Here is a 24,306-nt window from a genome sequence, read left to right as displayed (position 1 = left end):
GAAGCCCTTAAATACTAAATTTAAGGGCGTGTTTAGGTCTGGGGGGTTAGTAGCCAATGGCTACTAGCCCTAAGGGTGAGTACACCCTCTTTGTGCCTCCTCCCAAGGGGAGGGGGTCACATCCCTAATCCTATTGGGGGAATCCTCCATCTGCAAGATGGAGGATTTCTAAAAGTCAGAGTCACCTCAGCTCAGGACACCTTAGGGGCTGTCCTGACTGGCCAGTGACTCCTCCTTGTTTTTCTCATTATCTCTCCTGGACTTGCCGCCAAAAGTGGGGGCTGGGTCCAGGGGGCGGGCATCTCCACTAGCTGGAGTGCCTTGGGGCATTGTAACACGAAGCTTGAGCCTTTGAAGCTCACTGCTAGGTGTTACAGTTCCTGCAGGGGGGAGGTGTGATTTTTTAATAAATCCAACACTGGCATCAGTGTGGGTTTATTATTCTGAGAAGTTTGATACTAAACTTCCCAGTATTCAGTGTAGCCATTATGGAGCTGTGGAGTTCGTTTTTGACAGACTCCCAGCCCATATACTCTTATGGCTACCCTGCACTTACAATGTCTAAGGTTTTGCTTAGACACTGTAGGGGCATAGTGCTCATGCACATATGCCCTCACCTGTGGTATAGTGCACCCTGCCTTAGGGCTGTAAGGCCTACTAGAGGGGTGACTTACCTATGCCACAGGCAGTGGGAGGTTGGCATGGCACCCTGAGGGGAGTGCCATGTCGACTTAGTCATTTTCTCCCCATCAGCACACACAAGCTGGCAAGCAGTGTGTCTGTGCTGAGTGAGGGGTCCCTAGGGTGGCATAAGACATGCTGCAGCCCTTAGGGACCTTCCCTGGCATCAGGGCCCTTGGTACCAGGGGTACCAGTTACAAGGGACTTACCTAGGTGCCAGGGTTGTGCCAATTGTGGAAACAATGGTACATTTTAGGTGAAAGAACACTGGTGCTGGGGCCTGGTTAGCAGGGTCCCAGCACACTTCTCAGTCAAGTCAGCATCAGTATCAGGCAAAAAGTGGGGGGCAACTGCAACAGGGAGCCATTTCTTTACACTCCGTCTTTCCTATATGTGTCTTTTGCCCGCAGTAAATGCTTGAGGCAGAAAAATAAGTGCTGGTCCTCAAAAATAAGTGCTGGTGCCCCGCACCAGAAACAACACGCACAAATTAAGCACTGGTGTGCTCTGCTGTACCGTCAATAAAAGTGACCTTCCGGCAGCGAACAGGGCTTGTAAATGAGCCCCTATGTTTCTCTATCCTCCTGGAAGGTTAGTTGGCCTTTGCGACCTCTCGCCCTGTCCACTGGTGCGACGCTGTCCACTTCTACACACTTGTGCAAAGTGACTGAGTTTCTTATAATCAGAATAGGTTTTCCCTCGTCCCAGACAGTCTGTGAGAGGGAAGGCCACAGTAGCCACAGTCCTTTCGCTAGCTTTTATTTTTGAGTCGGGGCTCAAACACAAGTTGGTTGTGTTCCTAAGGGTGTGTCCTTTTCTGCCAGCTTGTGCTGACTCCCCCTTGAAGACCTTGTGCTTCTTGAAGTGTTCCATCTCTGATAGTTTAGTCAAGGTGTATCCAGCCACTCCTCACACTTGTTAGCAGGTCATGAGATTGCGCAGTCGTTTAGATTTGGTCGAGGGATACTCCAGGTTCTCAGAGGTTATGGCGGTGGACTGCCGCAGACTGACGTCCTTGAGCACTCACTTCTTTCACAGGACCATCTTCAGTGCACATACTTCAAGGTTCCCTTAGCCTTCCGGAGGACATATCGATAGACTCGCCATCTTGGTGATGGGCTGGTCTCAATATCATTCATTGAAAATCCGGGTTTATTTGTCAGTCAAAGTACTTATCGAGTGCGGTGAATGCCTCTTCGTAGTCATACTTGTTACCAGTGTTGGGCTGATTTTCAAATAGTTTATATATGTTTTCACCTGCTGTGGTTGTGTGAAGAAAAATTCCCCTGTTTGTCACTACTCGGGTGTCTCAAGCGGAGGGTCTTACCTGTTTTGTCTTGTTAGGGCCATAGTGCCAGCCAGTGTGCCCCCTTGCCTCATCCCATATCAAGCACACCACTGACCATCGCTGGTAACACATGCTCATTGGTAATCTTCTAATACAGTGGTTCCCAACCTGTGGGCCGGGGACCCCTGGGGGTCCGCAAAGCCTCCTCAGGGGGTCCAAGACTGCTTAGAAAATGCAATAATATTAGGTTCCATCTATCAGTAATGACTCAGTGGGGGTCCCCGGATTCCAATAATTATTCAGTGGGGGTCCCAGGGCTCTAGTATTGATAAAATGGGGGTCCACAGAAGTCAAAAGGTTGGGAACCACTGTTCTAATACCTTGCTGCATGAAGCTCATATTCTTCGCATATAACACACTGTCTGCTTAGCTCATTTTGAACCCTGATGTATGCCACAGTATTAGAAATTGTTTAATACTACTCTAGTGCATTTTTTCTTCATATTACAACTTCTTACCAAGTGGCACATCCCTTTGCATATATTTTCAACTTAGCTCCCTCCGGTATTGTATTGCTACTGTACTTCAAGTTACACTGTCTAACTAATGTTACACACCCCCTTGAACACTGTTGTATATCCTCTTTGCTAACTATTGTATTTTATTCATATTGCACTGTCTAGCCAAAGTTTCACACTCTCATACAAGCTATTATGTGCCACCTAGATTGCTAATGTATAGTATTGCTACTGTACTTCAAGTTACACAGGGTTGACCAAGGAACAATATATATCACCCATGGTCTGATATGAACATGGTCCACTGAAACAATCCCTAACTTGGCTGCCAGTAAACCTCACTCCCAGAAAGGACTGCAAGAGGCTGACTAATGTGTGCTGCACGTTTTGTAACTAGCAGCCCATCAACTTAAACCGGTAGATGAGTTCTTCTGAACAAAGGGTTTTCCATATAACTGTGTCCACTAATGCCCACAGAAAGACTATGCTAATAGATGGGAGGAGGAATGACTTCTTGGTCTTTTGAGTGAGTCCCAACTTGTGGAAAACATAAAGCGAGGACTATGTGGAAAACCTGGCAATGTGCTCTGATTTGCTTCTGATGAGCTGTCATTAAGGCAATGAAATACTTGATGACCTTGACGTCTTAGAAGGGTTAACCCACTACCATGCAATTTTCATGCCAAATGGCAAGACTTTGAATTGATAATAGTCATTCAAAGGATAGTTAAAGTGGTTGCTGGTGGCATTGAGAGAATGTGTTTCCAAAATTGCCACATTGCTGTCTTCCCATTGTGGGGGCAGTATAAGGGAACACTGGGTAATTTTGCGACCTCTTTGCCACTTTGAGCATCTGCAAGAACCTCACCCCAGCGTGGTCTTTACCCCCGGACCTCCAAGTCACTGTTACTTTTTCTCCTCAGGGAATGGAGGAGATGGAGTTATCATAGTACCTGCTAATAACTCTACGAATTGCTTGAATAATAAGTAGAAGAATAAGTAGGAATTGGCAGAAATATTGATTAACTGTTCACTTTAATGAAGTGGTGGCAGAATGAAACGGAATAAAGTAATGTGCACATGTGTTTTTATGCAAGAAAAACAGACTGTGAATTTGTCCGTGATCAAGGTCCAGGATGGACCAAAACGTGTCAGATGTGTATTGCCAAATGGGTGGAATAATTATGGATAAAAATAAAGAATTGTTTTCTGCAACAGTGCAAATCCAGTTTCAGTTGTGTGGAGCAACGGTTAGTACAATAAGGAGCAGTGTGGTCCAGCCGCAAGAGATTCGCATTCCGCATATGCCAAAAGAGCGCCAAAGACTAAACATGGACCGAGCAGGAGTGAAATATATATATGATGAATCTTCACAAAATTTTCCAAGAAAATACAATACTCAGTTCAGCTACTGTGTGGAAAGTTTCGGGGTGATCCGTCAAGCTGGGGCAGAGAAAAAGTAGGGGTCCTAAAACATGTTTTCCCCATTCATTTTTCCATAGGGATTTTGAACAGTGATAGCACCCAAACCATCGGACAGAAATTACATCAAATGTGGGAGAAAGGTAGCTCTTGGTCCAGAAAGAGCCCTTTTTGTTATTTGATGTGAATCTGTTCAGTAGTTTTTGAGAAATTAAATGAAATCCAAATTTGTATATATATGGATGTGAAGGATTATCAACCCCTCCTGATCTTGTGATGAGATCTGATTGGCTGTCAACACTTCAACAACGAAGTGTTGGCAGCCATGTTGGGACTCAGCTCCACATAAAAACAAGCCTTTGCAATGCAATGGGTCTCACATTTGCTCCAGTTAGAGCTATTGGTGTTGTAAATTCCTAACAGGACTTTTCTTGCCACATATATTGAAAATGAAAAGTAAAAGATTAGTTGACATAAGCGAGTGGATGTAAAGTGCCATGGCCGCATGAGCAAGAATGCAAAGAAGAGACACAAAAGGAAAAAGAAGTTCGCTACCAGTCAAACATATCATCAATCATGCAATAATCCATCTAACAGGGTCAGTCTGCAAGGTGGTAACAAAACCTCCCCAAGAAGGGATAAATATAAAGCATTTACAAATGATGACAAAGGATTTTTGAACGGCAACCCCCAAATGAGTGAAAGTGATGGGCGTGAGGTGGGTGTGGTTAAAAGCCCACAATACTTACAAAAGGTCAAGGTGCCTGCGCGCTTGACCTAAAAACAAAAAGGCCCAGGGTACTGACACCCTAAACCCTTAGCTCTGGTACTGCCGTCCCAAAGGGAACCCCTCAGGGCTAAAAGGCATTTGTTTTTAATTTTCACAGCGATTCGCGGCAGATCCAGTAAAAATTAATAATTAAAATGAAGTGCAGGCTCCCGCTCTTCATAATCCTGAGGGCCAAGTCCTGGGGGCATTGCGAATATAATGCCGTGGATGGCACCTGGGCCCCCCGGAGCCCCGGGGACCACCACCTCCCTGGAGCTTTCATGAATTTGAATTGTAAGGTGGGGCCGCTTGGGCCCGACATTGCAGCCCTAGGGACCGCCACCTCCCTGGGGCTATAAACAAATTATGGCCCTCATTTTAACCTTGGTGTTAAAAATCGCCTACCTTAAAGGCGACAACCTCCAAAAGACCATCGCCATGGCTATCTGCCGTCCACCAAATTATGACCGTAGCTGGAATTCCACCGGAAGGCTGGCGGAATTTCGGCTACGTCATAATTTGCCAGACGCATGATAAAGTCTGGAGGTGTTTCACTGGTGGACGCTGCTGCTGGCAGCAGCGCCGCTTCCCGTCTCCTGCTGGAGGACCCCCTGCAAGCAAGTAAGTCGGGTTCTCCAACAGGGGAGGGGGGTGGGGGGTGTTGTGTGTGTGTAGGTGGGTGTGACTGTTTATGTATGTGTGCATGCGGGTGTGAGTCATGTAGAATGCGTGTATGCAGTAATGGGTGTGAGTGTGCGTGTATGTTGTGGCGTGTGAATGCGTGTGTGCTTGTATGTTTGTCAGTGTGTGTTGCTGTGTGTGTATGAATGTATGCATGCATGGGTGAATGTGGGTATGCATGTGTGAATGCGTGTGTGTGTCTGTGCGTGTAGGTGTGTGTATGTCGTAGGGGGAGGGTGAGGGAGGACTTTGGGGAGGGGGAAGGAGAGGGGGGCGATTAAGACCTCTATCAGTGCCAGGGGAATGGGTCCCATTGGGACCTTTTCCTGTTTGCGAATGGGTTACCACCAGTTTGAAATTGGTGGTAATTGCAATTGCTATGTGACCGCAATTACGGTTACAAAACAGTCATACATCCCCCTGCGAATCGCAATTAGTAAGGGACATCACTTCCTAATTGCGAGTCTCAAATCCCTATTTTGTGAGTCGGTAATTGCGACCGACTTGTGAAATAGGGATGGTACATCATATGAACCCTTTTTGCTTGTCGCAAACGGCGATTTTCGCTGTTTGCGACTTCGTAAGGCCATCGTACATCGAGCCCCGTGTCTTCAGAAGCAGGGTTCATGCCAAATGGTGACAATTTAGCAGCACTACGAAATGATACAAGGAATTTTTTGTATATTAGTAAAGGACAATACTGAATACAACTTCCAGCAATTCAGCCCCAAGAGCCCCACACGATGACTATTGTGTGCGTTCACTTGGGCGTTCTGCCCTGTGCTTCAAGAAGCTGTGAATGTAGTGGTTTTCTTTGGGAATACATGGAAAGGCTGTAGACTGAACCATAAATATGCATTATCGACCACGTTGCCGATGGCTGACCCGCCTTCATTTCTCTTGCAGCATGAACGCTCTGAATGCACGTGCAAGCCAGGACTCTGCCGCAGTCAACGTACCTCCCCAGGGCAATGGATGCCACCAAACCAGTGGCCAGAACCGCACCACAGCAATGCCCAGGACTCAGAACGAATATCAGCTGATGACGGCGAAGGAAAGTGAATACCAGGCCATATCGCGCAAACCAGAGAATGAATATGAACTGCTGATGCAGCCACGTCAGGAATAAAACGGAAGAAGGACAACGCCTTGCTCTGGGAGGGAGGGGGTGGGAGGGCAGGTGGACCAGGACCTCCCAAAGGAGCCCCCTGACCCACCCAAGGCCATTCACAAGTGAACAAACGCCTGGTTGTTTTTGTAATGCTGCACTCGGGCCTGCAGTCGTCTTTCTTTGGCTAAACTCTCAGGTGAATGGCTGGGCCTTGTTGCAGGTGTGAAATCAGCCGGAGGGAAGAACCAGGTTCCATGCACATATAGGCAGCGGGGTATCCTGCGACACCCCGACTCTAGCTCAAGAAATGAAGGACCTCTCACGACCTACTTAAACGTCAAAACCAGTGACATTACAGAAACAAACTGGGAAAGATTCTGCCTGACCAAGAAAAAACATATTAAGATGTACATACAATAAGAACATACTTAGTGGTGGTTAGGTTTATTAATTCCAAACATTTCCTTACCTGCTGCACAATGCTAAAAATATGTTAAATACAAATAAAAACTGCCTTTTATGTGTAGCTGCAAATATCACACTTTTGGCTATTGTAAGTGCTATAAAAATAACAGATGTTACTATTTCCCAATTTGCGACCCTCAATTTACCCACCCTGGAAGGCTGAAACACCGAGTTAAGGATTTTTTGTAGCACTTTTATGTGTTTAGTTTCAGTGCATTTCATTGTGTTCAGTGTACTCTCTAGCCATAATATCCTTAACCTCCTCGTGAGTTGGGTGAGCTACATCGCCTAAGCAGCAGAACATAGCACACGTTAAGGAATTATTTTTCTGTGTCTTCCTAATCAAGGCCAAGCCTGTGCAAACTGAATGGTCAGTTCACTAAGTGCATGTTAAGCTGGATGCTGTTGATTTGATGTTCTGTGGATACTTTTCGAATGTACATTTGTTTTTGTGAACACACATTCATTGTTCTAAACATACACACCTCGGTGTGATTGTACAGTTGTAGGTTCAACTTTATATTGTTTAAAATATACATTAGTTAGAATGAATTTAGACTTGTTTATCCAACTGTACATGCATTTGATAAGGCTCAGTTCCATATGTTCTAGAAAGTTAATGAAGTGGACTGTGCACCAGCTTCTTCAAGAAAGGCGTTTTCATTTTGTCCGGATACTAAAGGCCAGGGGGCTCCTTCACAATGGTGAAGTAGCATCACCCACTAGCTGAGCCGGCAGATGAAAAATAAACAACATTTTAGTATAGTTTTATTTTTTAGCTGCTGGCTCAGCCAGCATGTGCCGGGGAGGGGTGGGGAGTGACTTGTCCATGGGAGTGGGGAGGAGGAGTGGAGTCAGTGCACTAAGTGCGCATGTCAGTGTGGCGGACCGTCTTAGGTTGACCAAATTGACATGCGCACTTAGGTTTCTCCAACCTGGCTGTGCAACATAGCCAGGTTGGAGAAACTGAACAGACCCCAGTGCACTGTCTGAGCTGCAGAACAAGCTGCTCACACCAATCCTGGCGCTGCTCTCATGCTAGGTATAGTATGAGAGCAGTGCCAGGATTGCGCGGGGAGCCTGTGCTGGTGTCCCAGGAACTGCTGGGAAACCAACACCATCGAGGGAGGAGGATCGAGGCGTCTGGCAGCGGCAGCAGAGACAGGTACGTTTTAAAAAATACATTTATATTGTTTAATTTGTTCCCCCTATGTACTCCCTCCCTCCACCCCCTCCCCCTTCCCTTGAGATTTGTGGCAGCGGCCGCTGCTCAATGTGAGATTGTCCATTGTTCCAATCTGGCATTTTCCCTGTGAGCTGTAAGCTGGTGAGGGGGGGCTGCCAGGGGATGAGGTGAGGATTCTTTTAGAGCAGGAAAGGCTGCCATGATGAGTATGAAAGTTCCATGGCCACATTCTTGTGGCTGTCTATAGCACTGTGGACTGGTGTACCTGATCTTTCAGGATCGGTACTGGAATAGAAAGAAAAATTGCAGAACTCGCATTGGTATTGGGGCTGTGGAGTACTGGCTATGTCATGTTTTATGACACTCATTCAATATAAGTTAGTGTTTTTCTGTGAACACCCACCCTGTACATAAGTCCTGAACACATTTAGAGTGCTTTTATGAAATGGAAAAAGCACTTCTTACTCTTACTAAGGTGTCCATCAGTCAAGCAGATGATATGAACATGTCAAGTTTTGTGAAATTGTAGTGAATCCTAGTTTGTTTTAACGGGATAACAGGAGTTAGCTTAGCCGTAGGCTTGTAAACTCGTGCCCCCGTCACCCAGTGACTTTTAACCTACTTAGCTTGCTCTGTCTTAGTCCATTTAATTATTTATTTCCGTTAAGATGGCGGCCTTGTTTATAGTTAGGCCACTTGTTATGGGTTCTATTATCAGTGTCACTGCGCCAAGGCGTCAAGATCAAGCACGAAAGACAAACATACAGTAGGCATTCACACTTAGGGATTTTCCCTCTCTATACGCTTGAGGGATTGTTGATATTAATTGCCGTCCCAAGCATGCCTGTTATCTATTGTTATGAATAACACTTATGTCAGGGGACCTTGTAGATCTGTTTAAATACTACACAATTTTAGACAGATAATCAGAGGGATTCCTACCAGAGGGCATCGCCACCATCGCTGATACCGATGCTGCAGTCATCTTGACGCTGACCCAGTCTTCGTGTCCCTGCGGAGTCTGAGATAGAGACCTCATTCCAAGGTAACGAGGGTTGGGGGCTCCTCTCATGGGCACGGCTTTGGCAGATTAGGTTTAACGAACCCAGCTCTCCTTTTAGGTAGGAGGTTAGACCTATTCTCCTTAGGGTATTAGGGCTTATTCCATCTTATATATATATATATATACATATATTTCTTTCATATATTGCACAATGGTGGGAGTCTTTCTAACAATGACTCTCTTCTTCACAATACTGTTGCTTGGTATATTTATTATCCTAATCATTGCAGTTCATGCAACTTATCACAAATTGCAGTTATGTTGAATAAAAACTATTATAACTTCACTGCATCTGTGTTATTGCCTTTGTTTGTATGAGACATAATAAATCTGTGAGAAAAGGGTCATTTCCGTTTAACCACGACAACCCTGAGAGATCTTACTTTGAGTCCATGCGTAAGCGACTGCTACAAATCACCTTTTACTATTGTGTTCCTGGTGAGGTACTACTAGTAAGCCGGTAAGGTTTGGACAACAGTAACAACTAGTTGTAGGAAGAGACTTAGGCCCTCATTCTGACCTTGGCGGGCGGCGGAGGCCGCCCGCCAAAGTCCCGCCGTCAGGTTACCGTTCCGCGGTCGAAAGACCGCGGCGGTAATTCTGACTTTCCCGCTGGGCTGGCGGGCGGTCGCCTTCAGGCCGCCCGCCAGCCCAGCGGGAAAGAGGCTTCCACGATGAAGCCGGCTCGGAATCGAGCCGGCGGAGTGGAAGCTGTGCGACGGGTGCAGTTGCACCCGTCGCGTATTTCACTGTCTGCGCAGCAGACAGTGAAATACATGTAGGGGCCCTCTTACGGGGGCCCCTGCAATGCCCATGCCAGTGGCATGGGCACTGCAGGGGCCCCCAGGGGCCCCGCGACCCCCCCCTACCGCCATCCGGATCCCGGCGGTCGGACCGCCGGGATCTGGATGGCGGTAGGGGGGGTCGGAATCCCCTCGGCGGCGCAGCAAGCTGCGCCGCCTTGGAGGATTCAATGGGGCGGCGGTACACTGGCGGGAGCCCGCCAGTGGTGCCGGTCCGACCGCGGCTTTACCGCCGCGGTCGGAATCCCCATTGGAGCACCGCCGGCCTGTCGGCGGTGCTCCCGCGGTCCTCCGCCCTGGCGGTCTTTGACCGCCAGGGTCAGAATGACCACCTTAGTCACCTACAAACGAAAGTACTGTAATCCTGAGACCAGCAGTCTTGCTCAGAGCAAGAGTCCAAACTACGACAAAATTTGTTGAACTCAGGTTTTAGGAATTGGCACTTTAACATGATCCAGGAATTAACTTAATCATCTTTTGTATGAATATCCTAAGGGTGTCTTGGCACCATGACTCCCAGTCTAACAGTGACATCTTTGAATTCTGAAGAAATGGGGATTAGGTCCCTTGCTAAAAGATGGATTGTCTTAATTTCAACATGAAGAGAGGTGGCGCGAGTTCCACAAACCCACCCCCTCTATAACAGAAGTAGCGGACGCCTGAACTGGGTTATCTAATATCACATTTGGGTAAGCCTAGTTACAAGGCCTAAGATTCCTGTGGGTGTAAAAATGTTCCATCTGTCTGGTAGTCTTTGTGCATCATTCAAAACAATATAAAATAACCTTTCTTGGCTACTGGGAGCCAGTGCAGCCAAAGCAGCCTTGAGAGATGTACAATATAGATCCAGTTATTCTCAGACCCAAGCAGTTGAATCACCAGGTTTTGGGCTATCTAAAATGTATTGATCAAAGATGTGGCAAGACTATTCAAATGGCATTTCCATAATATCACCTAGCTGAGATGGTCGCCTGAATAACAAGGCTTTTGCCATGAGTATGGAGAAATGGGAGTTTTTTTCATCCACATTCCCAAGAGGAGAGAACAGGTAGAGACCACGATGCTTATGAGGGAAGTAAATATTCAGCCTGAAGCAAACATAATGGCTATGTTTCTTTCTTCACTTATTTGTGTACCAGCAGGAGGTTGGGACCACCAAGCTGCGGTCCTGATACGGAAGGGAGGTGGTCCTCCTGCGATAAGCATCTCTGTCTTCTCAGAGATCCATGTTAATGTGTTAGCTGACAACCAGGCTGCTGAAGCTGTTTGAAAGGCTGCAAGTAAGAGTCATCTAGGAGCCCGATCAGTGCCCCCAGAGACGCTAGTTATGCATTAAATAAAATAGGGCTCAATGAAGACCCATGTGGTCTTACACACTTCAGGTAAGTAAAGTCGGACTGATATGGAAAGTGTGAAGAAACCCATGTCAGAATAGGGCTCTAAAATAGACTTAAAAAATCCTCATCCAAACTATGAAATCTTAGCTGAGAGTTCAACAAATATGGCTTGTGCTGGCACACATGCATCCAAGAAGGCTATTTGAAATTTTGTGACCTTTAACTAAAGGTTTTAAAATTTAGCAAAACTGGATTTTAATTTCCCCTGCTAGTATAATGTCTATGCCTGTATGCATAAAGAATACATAATGGGCAACAGTGTATTATGTTTCTTTATAGTGGTGTATGACCTGCGACAATTAGCATGTTGCATATTTTTAGGGTTGAGCGCACAAGTAATCCGTACCTGTTGCAATCTCTCTTTGGGCTTTTAACCACGCCCATGTTACGCCTGTCACTTTCATTGGTTCGTGGGCTTGCTTTTCAAAATCTGCTTGATTACATTAGTTAAAGGCATGCATACGTCATACTTTTCCGGTGTTTAGCCCTCCCCGAGCGCACCGGCCAACTACTGAAAACATACAAGGCTCCATCTTTTCAGATTGGTTTCTGCACTAATTTATCTTTTTATTTTCCATGCAGCGCGTTCGCGCTGGGTTTTACATAGCGCGACCATGCTAGTTTTTTTCTTTACATTTTTGTGGCAATAGCTCTAACGCAAGCAAATGCGAGACCCGTTGCATTGCAAATGTTTGTTGTAAATTTGTATAAAAGATTTAAAAATATTTTAAAAGAAAATAACAGGAGTAAAAATAAAGAGGCCTGTGCAGTAGTGGTAAAGATCCCCCACAGCACAGGTTCAGAAGGATGCATGTGCCAGCCACTTCATGAGTTCACACTAGCAATGTACCTCCCATTCTGTGTATGCTGGTATTCACAGGGCAGGACTTTTGTTGGTTGGAGAGGAGAACTATCCAACTGTTGTGCGGTGGCTGTTGTGGTTTCCTACTGTCAGTCAGCGCATCCCTAGCAGTGGTTAATTTGTCCCTCTGGTTTCCAGGACGGGTCACCGCCACTTATTTTTGAGGGACAGAACTTATAATTCTGAGTCAAGAATTTACTGCGAGCAAAAGACACATATGAGAAAGACAGAAGAGAGGAGCGAAAAAGCTTCACAAAGAGAGAAAGCTGCAAGAGTGAGCTGAAGGGGCAGAGAGTAACTGTAAATGGGCTAGAGAGGCAGAGATGTTTTCAGGATTATGCTGCCTCAGTATTCAGTGCTCGCACATTTAATTGCATCAGTGGCGTGTTTCAGACGAGAGCTTTGGGCACCGGGACGTTTTAATTTACAAATTAAGCACTGGCCCCTGAGTGAAAGCAGAGTATACAGTTTACTGCAGCCAGTCATACAGCAGGGTACTGCACAAGCAATGTTTATAATTAGCAAATCCCTACTTCTACAAGGCCAGTAGCCAGTTCCTGTGATATGATAATTCAAGATGTTTGAAAATGTCAGCTGAAATGTACAACATGTTATCAGGTATGTATTTTTTAGATTACTATTTTTAAAATAGGAAAGTAAATTTAAAACACTACTACGCCCTATTGCTGTGTGCTCTGTTATACTAAAATACTACCTAGCCTTATCCTTCATTAAAATCTGTAATTCCCAGGGATTTTGTAATTTCCAAAAATTATGAATAATATCTAATTTATAGGCTTGACATTTCTCCTGTGAAGTAAGGAGCATATTCAAGAGCCCCTAGCTCATCTACTGACACATCAGCGTCATTATTTTATGCCATTGTGGCGCTAGAAGGTCAAAAACGCTGTGCCATATTTACAAAGCAGCCCAATGCATGCGTTGTGCCACTTTGTCACCCCTTGTGCTACATTATGCCTGCGCCAGGCATAACATATGTAAAGATGGCCTTCCCCCATTAGGGGGGGTGCAAAGAAATGGCGCAAGGAAATCTAGGAGATTTCCTTGTGACATTTTTGTTCCTTGCACCAATTTTTTCAGCACTTTGAACGCCTGCTCAGAGCAGGCGTTAAAAGGAGGCTTTCATTGATTACAATGTGCCTCTGAGTGCTTTGCAGGGTTAGCGTTAACATTTTTTATGCCAGTCCTGCAAAGTGCCTGACTAGCATCAAAAATTGCCGCCATGGTGCACCGTATATTAAAAATAGTGCACACATGGTGGTGTTAGGGGGGCACTAAGGGGTGCAAGAAAAGTGGTGCAGCACTGTGTGCAGTGCCACTTTTATTAAATATGCCCCTATGTGTTTTGACTGCATCATCCAGGGGACATTATAATTAGAATTCAAACTTTAAAAACAATGATATTCACTTTTTATGGTAAGGTGCGGTGCCATAGCGCCCTATAAGTCACATGTCATATACTGTAGTAACAATGGGACATGTCTACGCCTGGTGGACACTGGTACAGATAATAGCTGGAGCCCAGTACTGGTTCTCAGTACCCTGCATCCAGTACCCATTGGGCATTGCCTGCTGTTGTGCCTAGGGGCCACGGGCACAGGGCGTGGTCTGCACCCATGCCTTGTTGCAAATACAAATCTGGCACTGGGCACAGGGCATGGCTAATGGTCCTGTACTTGAGTCGGAACATTACAGAGATACATAACTTGCTAAAATTGTCAGAATTAGACAGCTGTTCTTGCTTAAAGCAGTAGATGTTCTTCATGGCCCATTGGTTCTTCTTCATGGACCTCCCAGCCACAGATTTCTGGAGCCGGGCCTGACATGACACAGGGAAAGTCTGTTTTATAAACACTCAAAAATAGTTTATATTTTTTTGAAATTTGACACATTTTCCACAAGAGATGTAAGGAGTGTTTTGGTAAATTGTGTCTATGAAGTAACCTTAAGGCGCCACGCTCAGTGTGTTATTGCTCCCTTCTGGCAGGGCAGAACCATCAAGTCCTTAAAATCTAGTTTACACATTGAAATTGACCTAAGCAGCATAGACTCATCATGGTTTAATAGACGAAAGAAATGGAATTAGTGACTTCTTAAATGCAGGGCACAGGAAGGTTAATGCAGCAACGGGCCAGGTGAGGTTTTGCATTATAGATCTGGGAGAAGGGATGCCATCAGCCTAATAATATAGTCTCCTGCTAGATCAATAATACAATATCACAACACAGTTCCCTGGGAATACCTGGGCTGTACCTTAAGTGACTGTGCCCTAAAGCAGCCACCTACACAATTCATTTCTAAATAAATTTAGTAAAAGACAAATGTTGAAAGATTGTAAACAAAGTGACACAAACTGGTCACATTCCGATTAAAGGAACCACAGGTATAATTGTTTTAAAAGTTGTTAACTCAAAAAAGCTTATATGAGTACCAGTGTTATAAAAGTCAGTTTGTCTATGAGCATTACCAAAAGTGGCCACTGGAGACTACTCTATCACCAAAAATGAAAAAAAAACAAGTGAAAGTAAAATAGCTCTCAAGGAGGCTGGGAGGCAGGGGTAAAGTCAGTTACCTTTCACGCTGGTACATTCAGTTGATTCCATTCCTAGTGGGTCTTCTGGAGTTTGCAGCCATTGGTTCTCAAGCGAGACTGACCTCTCTGGCATTGCTTTGTGCTACATTTAAGTCAGCATTTTCTGAATGTGCTAGATAGCTTCTTCCTGATGGCTCCTAGTAGACTGCCAGACTTCTAGGGTTCAGACCTCGGTTCAGCATTGGAGAGCAATCTCAACTATTCTTGTTCCACAAGGGCTAATCAGGGGTGGCTCCTTCGAAATGGCGAAAGAGCTCCCCTCCCACCCCCCGCCTAAGCCAGCAGCTGAAAAATAAAATGAAAGTTTATCGTTTTATTTTTAAGCAGCTGGCTCAGCCAGCAGCATGTGCGGGGGGAGGAAGGAGGGAGAGTGGAGTGCACTAAATTGCACATGTGTGTTTGGCCGGCCATCCTAGGCCGGCCAAACACACATGCGCACTTAGGTTTCTCCAACCCGGCTGTGTTTAACAGCTGGGCTGGAAAAACTGCACATACTCCTATGTAGTGTCTGAATGGCAGACCAAGCTGCTCAGACCAATCCTGCTAGGTTTAGCATGAGGGCAGCGCCAGGATTACTTGGGGAGCCTGTGCTGGTGTCCCAGAGACTGCGGGGGAACAGGAGCAAGGTGGCTGGCGTCGGAAAAGTAAGTTTTTTTTTTGTTGTTTTTTTTACCCCCACCTGCCCCTTCCCGAGAGATTTGCGGCAGTCGCCGCTGAAGGACTTCATAACGTCCAGACTCGTTCACAGACAAATGTGCAATTGGCTTCCTCCATAGAAGAATCACAGTCTTCACTGTGTCTGTTTGAGGTTAAAGAGATCAAGCCGGACGGATCCTCGTCAGCACTTTGAAGGCAAGGGTGCAGGAGAGGCAGAATTCTCTGAGTTCTTCTTTAAGCCGATAGCAAAGAGAAGGCAGACCTTTTCTTGTTCCTCTTTTGGTTACTCCCATGTTCAATTGTGATCTGAGAGGCAGAAAGTGAGAACCTAGGCCCGTATTTATACTTTTTTTGCGCCGCATTTGCGTCGTTTTTTTACGCAAAAACGGCGCAAACTTGCAAAATGCCATTGTATTTTGTAGGTTTGCACCGTTTTGCGTCAAAAAGCGGCGCAAATGCGGCGCTAAAAAAAGTATAAATACGGGCCCTAGTTTTATAATACAAAGTAATTGATAGCTTCTAACCCAATCCCCAAATAATACAAATAATAATACAAGTAATTGATAGCTTCTAACCCAATCTCCAAATAATTTAAACAGACGCCTGCCCACTTTTTCAGCATTTACTGTCTGCTTTCCTGCAAACTATCCAGAGTTGTTCAAAGTCAAGATTCTACACTCCACCCCCACACTGTGAGCAGAGACAGGATTGCAAGGAAGCAACCAGTTCAAAACCCTTCCTCATACTAGGCCCTGTTTCATGTAAATGTGAGAGTAAAACCACACCCCTTTATGGAAGATATTCATGGCCCTGACCGCTCACCAGTCGCACATTCCAGGACATCTGACCCATTACTGTTCTCCCCAATTTTCCAACCAGTGCACTCTTGTCTGTCTACTTCCAGAAAGAAGGTATAAGTGTCACCTTTGTAACTAGATCGGTGAAAAATCTTCAAAAAGAATACATTCTTAATGTGACTGTAATTTGGAGCTGAACATGTAATACTGTAATACTGGCTGATGGTTCAGTATTGGTTTTACAAATCTCACTAAAGCAGAATATACTCTCCAGCATTTAAGTAGGAAACTTTTATAAAAGTGCCTTTGAGTGATAAGTAGGCAGTCTCCACCGAAGAAGTCACTGTGGCCTATGCACTAAATATAATACTTTGTAAACAATTACTTGTTGGACAAACCAGTGTAAATATTAGCACGTCCAGGTTTTTTATACTCTGTATACACACTGGACTGGGGGCTGCAAAGGCACACTTGGGGGGACTTAGCTCATATTTAAATGTAGACTTTTCTAAATCACAACTGTTTCTTTTGGCAGGTACCACTGCTATGTTTTGTCTACAGACAGCCAAGCTACAGTGATAGGCAGGGAGACAGCCCTTGCAGTCACATGGAGGTTGAGCAAAACACAACTCTGTGGGATAGCGTAACTGGATGGACGGAATGCGGAACCAATCAAACATTCACCCCCAGTCACAGATCTGGGTTTAATCCATCCATTATTTTGCTCACCATGCCACCCCAGTTTGAACCCAGCCATATGCAAATCAGTCTTGACCCTGTTCCTCATGGGAACAGTCCAGCCCGAACTGCCAGGCCAGGTTCTCCCTGGACCGGAAACAAGCATCCTGGGACCAGTTTCGGGGTTTCACCCCTCATCAGCCAGGCTAGCTTGAATCCAGTGGCACAGTGAGCCCGGGACCCACGTCTGGGCATACCCGGCGCACTTAGGATGGCAAAAGCAAAGCAAAACACAACGCTGTGGGATAGCGTAACTGGATGGACGGAATGCGGAACCAATCAAACATTCACCCCCAGTCACAGATCTGGGTTTAATCCATCCATTATTTTGCTCACCATGCCACCCCAGTTTGAACCCAGCCATATGCAAATCAGTCTTGACCCTGTTCCTCATGGGAACAGTCCAGCCCGAACTGCCAGGCCAGGTTCTCCCTGGACCGGAAACAAGCATCCTGGGACCGGTTTCGGGGTTTCACCCCTCATCAGCCAGGCTAGCTTGAATCCAGTGGCACAGTGAGCCCGGGACCCACGTCTGGGCATACCCGGCGCACTTAGGATGGCAAAAGCAAAGCAAAACACAACGCTGTGGGATAGCGTAACTGGATGGACGGAATGCGGAACCAATCAAACATTCACCCCCAGTCACAGATCTGGGTTTAATCCATCCATTATTTTGCTCACCATGCCACCCCAGTTTGAACCCAGCCATATGCAAATCAGTCTTGACCCTGTTCCTCATGGGAACAGTCCAGCCCGAACTGCCAGGCCAGGTTCTCCCTGGACCGGAAACAAGCATCCCGGACCGGTTTCGGGGTTTCACCCCTCATCAGCCAGGCTAGCTTGAATCCAGTGGCACAGTGAGCCCGGGACCCACGTCTGGGCATACCCGGCGCACTTAGGATGCGGAACCAATCAAACATTCACCCCCAGTCACAGATCTGGGTTTAATCCATCCATTATTTTGCTCACCATGCCACCCCAGTTTGAACCCAGCCATATGCAAATCAGTCTTGACCCTGTTCCTCATGGGAACAGTCCAGCCCGAACTGCCAGGCCAGGTTCTCCCTGGACCGGAAACAAGCATCCTGGGACCGGTTTCGGGGTTTCACCCCTCATCAGCCAGGCTAGCTTGAATCCAGTGGCACAGTGAGCCCGGGACCCACGTCTGGGCATACCCGGCGCACTTAGGATGGCAAAAGCAAAACACAACGCTGTGGGATCGCGTAACTGGATGGACGGAATGCGGAACCAATCAAACATCCACCCCCAGTCACAGATCTGGGTTTAATCCATCCATTATTTTGCTCACCATGCCACCCCAGTTTGAACCCAGCCATATGCAAATCAGTCTTGACCCTGTTCCTCATGGGAACAGTCCAGCCCGAACTGCCAGGCCAGGTTGTGCACAATGCAGCCAGCTCATGTGTGACATTTAAACTTTATGCCACAGGTACATTTCATGTTACTGTGTCCCAACACAAAACGTAAAAAAGCCAACTGGGTTTCGCTGATATTCTGAATGTTTTAATTGTGTGGTCCAAGCTCTGGACATTCTTCAGTACCCAGTGCTCAGAGCCAAAATATGGCAGTAAATAATGTGTCTAAAAGCAACAAAAAAAAAGACAGATTCCTGAAGATGTGTCTTAATGTCTCCTAAGTGTACTAATAGTAGAATTATAATAATCCAAGGGCTTGAGAAATAGTATTACATTGTGACCTGTCTTTCGAATCCTCACTGCAGTGCGTGGATCAATTTCATAATGTAAAGTCCCCCAAACTATTGGGGAGACATTGAACAAAAACAAAAAGGTGGCCCTCTTTACTTTGGGCCGATTGTGAAATCTATTAGGAATTGTAAAGCTTCTGCCGTGTAACTGGAACTGCCCGAACAAATAGACGAATGAATCAAAGTGATATGAAATTCATCTCCCTGACTGACTGTTTCCTACCCTACATGGAGGCGCGGAGGACGTGTAGTGTCCCCCATGTCCCATCCCTGGTCACTGAGTACATGTCCTGCCTAACTGGACTAGGACCTGCATCCAGCCCACAGCAGGCAGCCATCCCTGACCTTCAAATGACCCAAGTAAGGCAATGAGAAGAATGTAGTGAGCAAAAAGTAGCTCATTTTTAATCAAAATGGTTTGTTCTGACAAGAACCTTTTATCCTGGGAGCGGGCTGAGTTTTTTCTTTATCATTCTGTTTCAATGGTTTTAAATAATAAAAAAAAGCTGGAGTGGCAAAGGACCATTTTGCATTAGAAACCGGTTTTCTACATTCAGTTGTGTATGGGATTTGTTGCATATTTCCCTGTACTAACCCAACACTAATTCCTCTTGGGTTCTGCAGTAGCGTGCTACTCCCCGAAAAGCGCTTTGACGCCTCGTCAGGGGTAGTAAGCGCTATATAAATAAAATTACAATTTCAAAAATTAAATTGTTCTACCATTTTGTACTTGCCAATATTAGGATTATGTTCTCCACACCAGACATTTTTTAACACTGTGCCAATGTTAAGAGTTGTCAGCCGGGCCTCCCAAACACAAATCAGGCCCTTTCCTACTTGTGGTGGACTACTATTCACCCCAATTAACCATTCACAGTCTTACAATTTATATAAATATAATGGAAATAAGTATAGTCTAAAAAAACATAAAAATGTTATTTACAGTCAGTGTACAAATAACCATATATTTGTCTGTTTATTAAAACAGTTAAGGTCAACTACAGAAAACACTGCGTATTGTCTCACAGATGCAATTCTATAACCAATTTAAATTAGAAACCAACTGGGAAAATATATATTACTCCTAATTCTTGTGATTTTATGTTAACGAATGGATTAAAATGCCTGTGCTCTGTATATGTATAAATACCTTTATTTATAACCAATGTTTTAAATGGGCAACTACTCACTGGTACTGAGTACCAGCACTTCTCAGTGTTCTCCCCTTGTGTACCGAGACTTATACTTCTTTCCTTTTAGGGCATGGGGAGGTAGAATCCCACCACAGGCTCAACATCCTATGATTCTGGGCACATCATTTAATCTCCCTGTAAAATAAAAACAAAAAAATATGTCTTCAAGCAGAACTTCTGCTTCCCATATACAAAGCTAAAATGCCCGTGGGCCAAGTTAACGGTATATGAAACTACAAAAAATATCAATTACGCCCTGCACTTATGAGCTGAACTTGGCTGAGGACCATTAGGACACTTTAAATTGAAGAAAAAAAATGTTGATATTGTAAATACCTGCCTGGAAGCCGCGCTTCCAGACACACCTCTTCCAGACCCAACCCATTCAACTTGGTGAGTACCTGCACTTGTCTTTTTCCATTTAAAGCATTGTTTATAGCTACTACATATGAAAAAACAGCATGCCATAAGCGATAATGTGCAGGCCTTCCCTCTTTTGAGTCATGGCCCCTCCTCACACTCAATAATGCTAACAAATAGCATATTACACTCTCTGACTCTATACATAGCTACATATGCACACCAGCAGCAGACTGCCAGCTAACACCCTGGTGATCAGCAGCTTTATTACAGTGTTCTAATGAGCAACTAGAGCGCTAACATTCTGAATCTATGCAAATCTTGTGACATATCTGAACATCATCTTGGTGAAATCGAAGTGGAAAACTGAAACCATTTTCTACTGAAGATACTGCAGTAAATGAGGAAATGGAGCTTCATAACAAATGAGGACAAGCATCTGGGTTTGCAGCAGCACAATACACCACACAGGGCAAGCAGGACCACAGTGCAGCACAAAGCACAACAGACCATGGAAAGCAATAGGGAGGAGACAGGGCCGTGCACTTGGACAACAGAGTGCAACGGGGAAAAGAGGCAGGGGTAGCAAGCTGACCATCCCAGATAGACAGGAGGGACAGTTACGGTATAACCGACCATGAAGAGCAGGAGGGAGGGGGCAGTGCAGAACAAAGGCCACACAGGGCTGTAATGAGGGAGCAGGTGGGAGCTTGTTGCCCCACCTGCTTGGTGGGGCAACAAGCAGGGTTGGCTTGTTGCCCCATCCAAGCTAACAAGCTTGGGTGGGGCAGCACAATGCTAGGCCAGGCCCTGCATCCAAACTCCCCCTCCCTCACCGTGCATTGAGATGGGCATCTTACTTAATGTTAAAAAACCCTAGAAATACACTGAAAAGTATACTTAGGAAATGGAATTAAAAAAAAACCTTAGAAAAACACTAAAAAACCAAAGGATGGAAGGACGGTCTAGTTACGTTCAGATTTTACATGCACAAAGCCATAGAAATTCTGCTGTTATAGTTATTAACTCATGCCCTAAGCTAACTATAACTTGTGCCCTCGCCATGCACTGCTAATTACCACAGATTTTACATCACTCATGACATCTTCTATGACATCATTGATAATATCACTGTAACATTGGCAGTACAATTATTGATGAGAAGACTGTGCATGGTGAGGGCACAAGTTATAGTTACCTTAGGGCACAAGTTAAAGATCCTTGAAATAACTCTAACTTCCTAACATTAATAGCTGAATTTCTATGATTTTCTGCATGTAAATTCTGAACCCAACTATAACATCCCTGTAACCCTTGTTTTTTTGTGTATATATATATATATATATATATATATATATATATATATATATGTGCATCAATGGGTTAAACTAACTCCATACTTAGGTTAATATGTCACTGATAACATTAATGTTTTGAACTCAAAAATCCAAATTCACAGAAATTTACCAGTTATAGTTACCACGGCTAACTATAACTTGCATCCTCAATGCACTGCTTATGACCTCACACATTACATCACTCATGACATATTCTATGACATCATTTATGACATCACTGATGACATCTCAAATGACATCATTGATGACATCACTGAAGGCATCATCCAAGCTTCTTTTCCACACATTACTGTATAAACTAGTATGGCCTGAAAGTAAGCACAAAATAATCCAAAACAACATGAAGCATCATTAATGCCATCACAGATAAAACTCCCTTAGGTCTAGAAAGCATATGTTATTTGCAACATTGACCCTACACCACACACTTCACGGGAAGCCTGGTTCACAATAACTATCAACCACCTGGCACCTGGGGCATCCACCAAGCACATGTTAGGGGCTGCCAGGTTAGCACTAGAGCCCAGCGGCCCAGCTGGCTCCTCGCATGCTGCATGAGCCGGCATCGCTTCCACCTGGATACATAAGATATTTATGCTGCTCTCTTCAAATGCAGGCAATCTGTTGCGTTGATGGGGGCAGGGAAACAGAGCACAATGCTGCTCACAGCTGGCAGGAGGATTTGAAAAGCTTCTGCCCGCTAGGAGCAGACTTAGAGGATGATTCATAAAAGGGCCTCTGCACTTGTGGCATAAGCCCTGCAGTCATGGCAGGGGCCCCCCACACATGGCAGGGGCCCTTCACTCATGGCAGGACCTCCGCTGTGAGTAACTGAGCTCTCCAGGACACAGCAAGTGAGTCGGTTCCGGCAGATGGAGACCCTGGAGCCATTAAAAGTTCAGAGAAAGGTCTCAGAGAGGAGGCCACACGGTCATTTCACATTACTAAATACATTAGGCCCAGAGGGGATGTAATCCCCGAGGCCAGATACAGCTCGGGTAAGAGGCAATGTGCCCCCTCCCATATAAATTAAATTGGGCCCTGTGGATTGGGCCCCCTGGGCCAAACACTGCTTGGGGAGAGAGCCTAGGTGCCTCCCCCTCTTATATAACTAAATTGGGCCTCTGGGATTGGGGTCCCTGGTGCCGAGAGGGGGGCTGCATAACCCCCTGCTCTTAATTAAAGAATGCAATTTGGGTTGCCATTTAGTTTTTTTCAGTTTTTTTAATACAATCCCGTAGGGGTCCCATGGGATCATGGCAAAATTTGCAGTTTTTTTTTTTTTACAATTTTGGCCCCAGGGGGGTCCATCTGGGTCCTCCCTGCAGGGCCTAGGGGAGCATGGATTTAAAACCCGGCCCCCTTATATCATTTTGTTAAAATTCAGGACAGGGGACTAAGTCCCCGAGTGCAGGTCACCGCTGGGTGGGTATAGTATGTCAGCATTTCTATAGGAAACGTGCTTTTTGTTTTGCTAATAATTTTGGCGCCATTTGATGAATTACCACAAAACATTTGAAAAAGTCCTCTGTTTTGCCTAGTTTGTGTAGTGTGTAGTGTAGACCCGTCAAGCGGGGGATGAGAAAAAGGGGGTCACAAAATGCAAAATCCCCATGCATATTCCACAGACTTCTTTTTCGAAGAAGCGGTACCGCAAAAAATGCTGAACAGAATTACACCAAACTTAGCAGGAAGCTGGATCTTGGAAAAGTGTGCTTTGTGTGATTTGGTGTAAATCTGTTACAGTAGATTTTGAGAATTTAAAGTTTAAAAAATATTGATGTGTCTGGATGTTTGGGTCTGCGAGAGGATTGCAAAAGTCTTGTGGGAGCTCCAGTTTAAAAATGGAGCATTCTGATTGGCCCACAGAGCTTTTTTTTTCCTTGGGCCAATTCGCTTCCTTGAGAGCCGATTCTTGCAGGAGTGAGCGCTCTGACTGGCTGCCAGAAAAATGTTGTTGGTAGTCATTATATGACTCCAGGATTTAGTCCCCTTTCTTGAACATTAATAAAAGGTGATATAAGGGGGCAGGGTAGGGATACCCTGCCGCCCCTAGGCCCAATGCAGGGATCCATACGGACCCCCCCCATAGTCAAAATGGTAACAAAAACTGCAATTTAAGCAGCAATCCCATAGGACTCCAGTGGAATTAAAAAAAAAATGATGGTCTTGGGCTGCATTGTTTAAATAACGTGAGTGGGGGTACATGGTATTATAGGACCCGGGGAGCACAAAGCCAGGGGTGCATTAGATTTTGGCCCAGGTGATGGGGTCCCCAGGGCCCAAGAAGGCATGGGGAGTGGGACCGTGTGTCAGCCACCACATTTTTATTGTATTTGGCACCAGGCCATGTGATCCGTGCTGCCTATTAAGGCTTGAGGAGTGGAGCTGCATGCTCTCCTCCCCTGCTTAATTGTATTTGTTGTTGGGGAATAAGGTCCCCTGGCCAATTAAGGGTCAGGAGAGGGTTGCACGCCCCCTTCCTTTAATATATATGTTTTGGCCCCAAGGGAGGGGTTCCTTGGATCCCAAAGGCCAGCCCTACAGTGTGCATGCCAAAAGCTGTCCATGGTGCGGGGGTGGCAGCCTTCTGTGACTAACTCTCCCACTGCACAGA

At 45.5% G+C, this 24,306-nt stretch overlaps 1 protein-coding gene across 7 annotated transcripts in view; it reads left to right on the top strand.

The window, feature by feature from the left end:
• The window catches only part of LOC138261381 (V-set and immunoglobulin domain-containing protein 4-like), a 206,715-nt gene that overhangs the window by 132,388 nt on the left and 50,021 nt on the right, over positions 1 to 24,306 (top strand). Inside the window, exon 6 of one of the 7 annotated variants that reach the window (XM_069210339.1) lies at positions 6,266 to 9,450. The exons of 1 other annotated variant lie outside the window; for it this stretch is intronic. In XM_069210339.1, the coding sequence (XP_069066440.1) occupies positions 6,266 to 6,488 (223 nt within the window). In that variant the 3' untranslated portion in view covers positions 6,489 to 9,450. Of the gene's footprint in view, positions 1 to 6,265; positions 9,451 to 24,306 lie in introns of those variants that run through there. 5 more of the 7 variants (XM_069210294.1, XM_069210287.1, XM_069210278.1 and 2 more) reach the window with 5 other exon arrangements.

Source organism: Pleurodeles waltl, chromosome 2_1, assembly GCF_031143425.1.
Source record: "Pleurodeles waltl isolate 20211129_DDA chromosome 2_1, aPleWal1.hap1.20221129, whole genome shotgun sequence".
NCBI classification, from domain to species: Eukaryota; Metazoa; Chordata; class Amphibia; order Caudata; family Salamandridae; genus Pleurodeles; species Pleurodeles waltl.
This window is presented reverse-complemented; position numbering and strand designations above follow the sequence as displayed.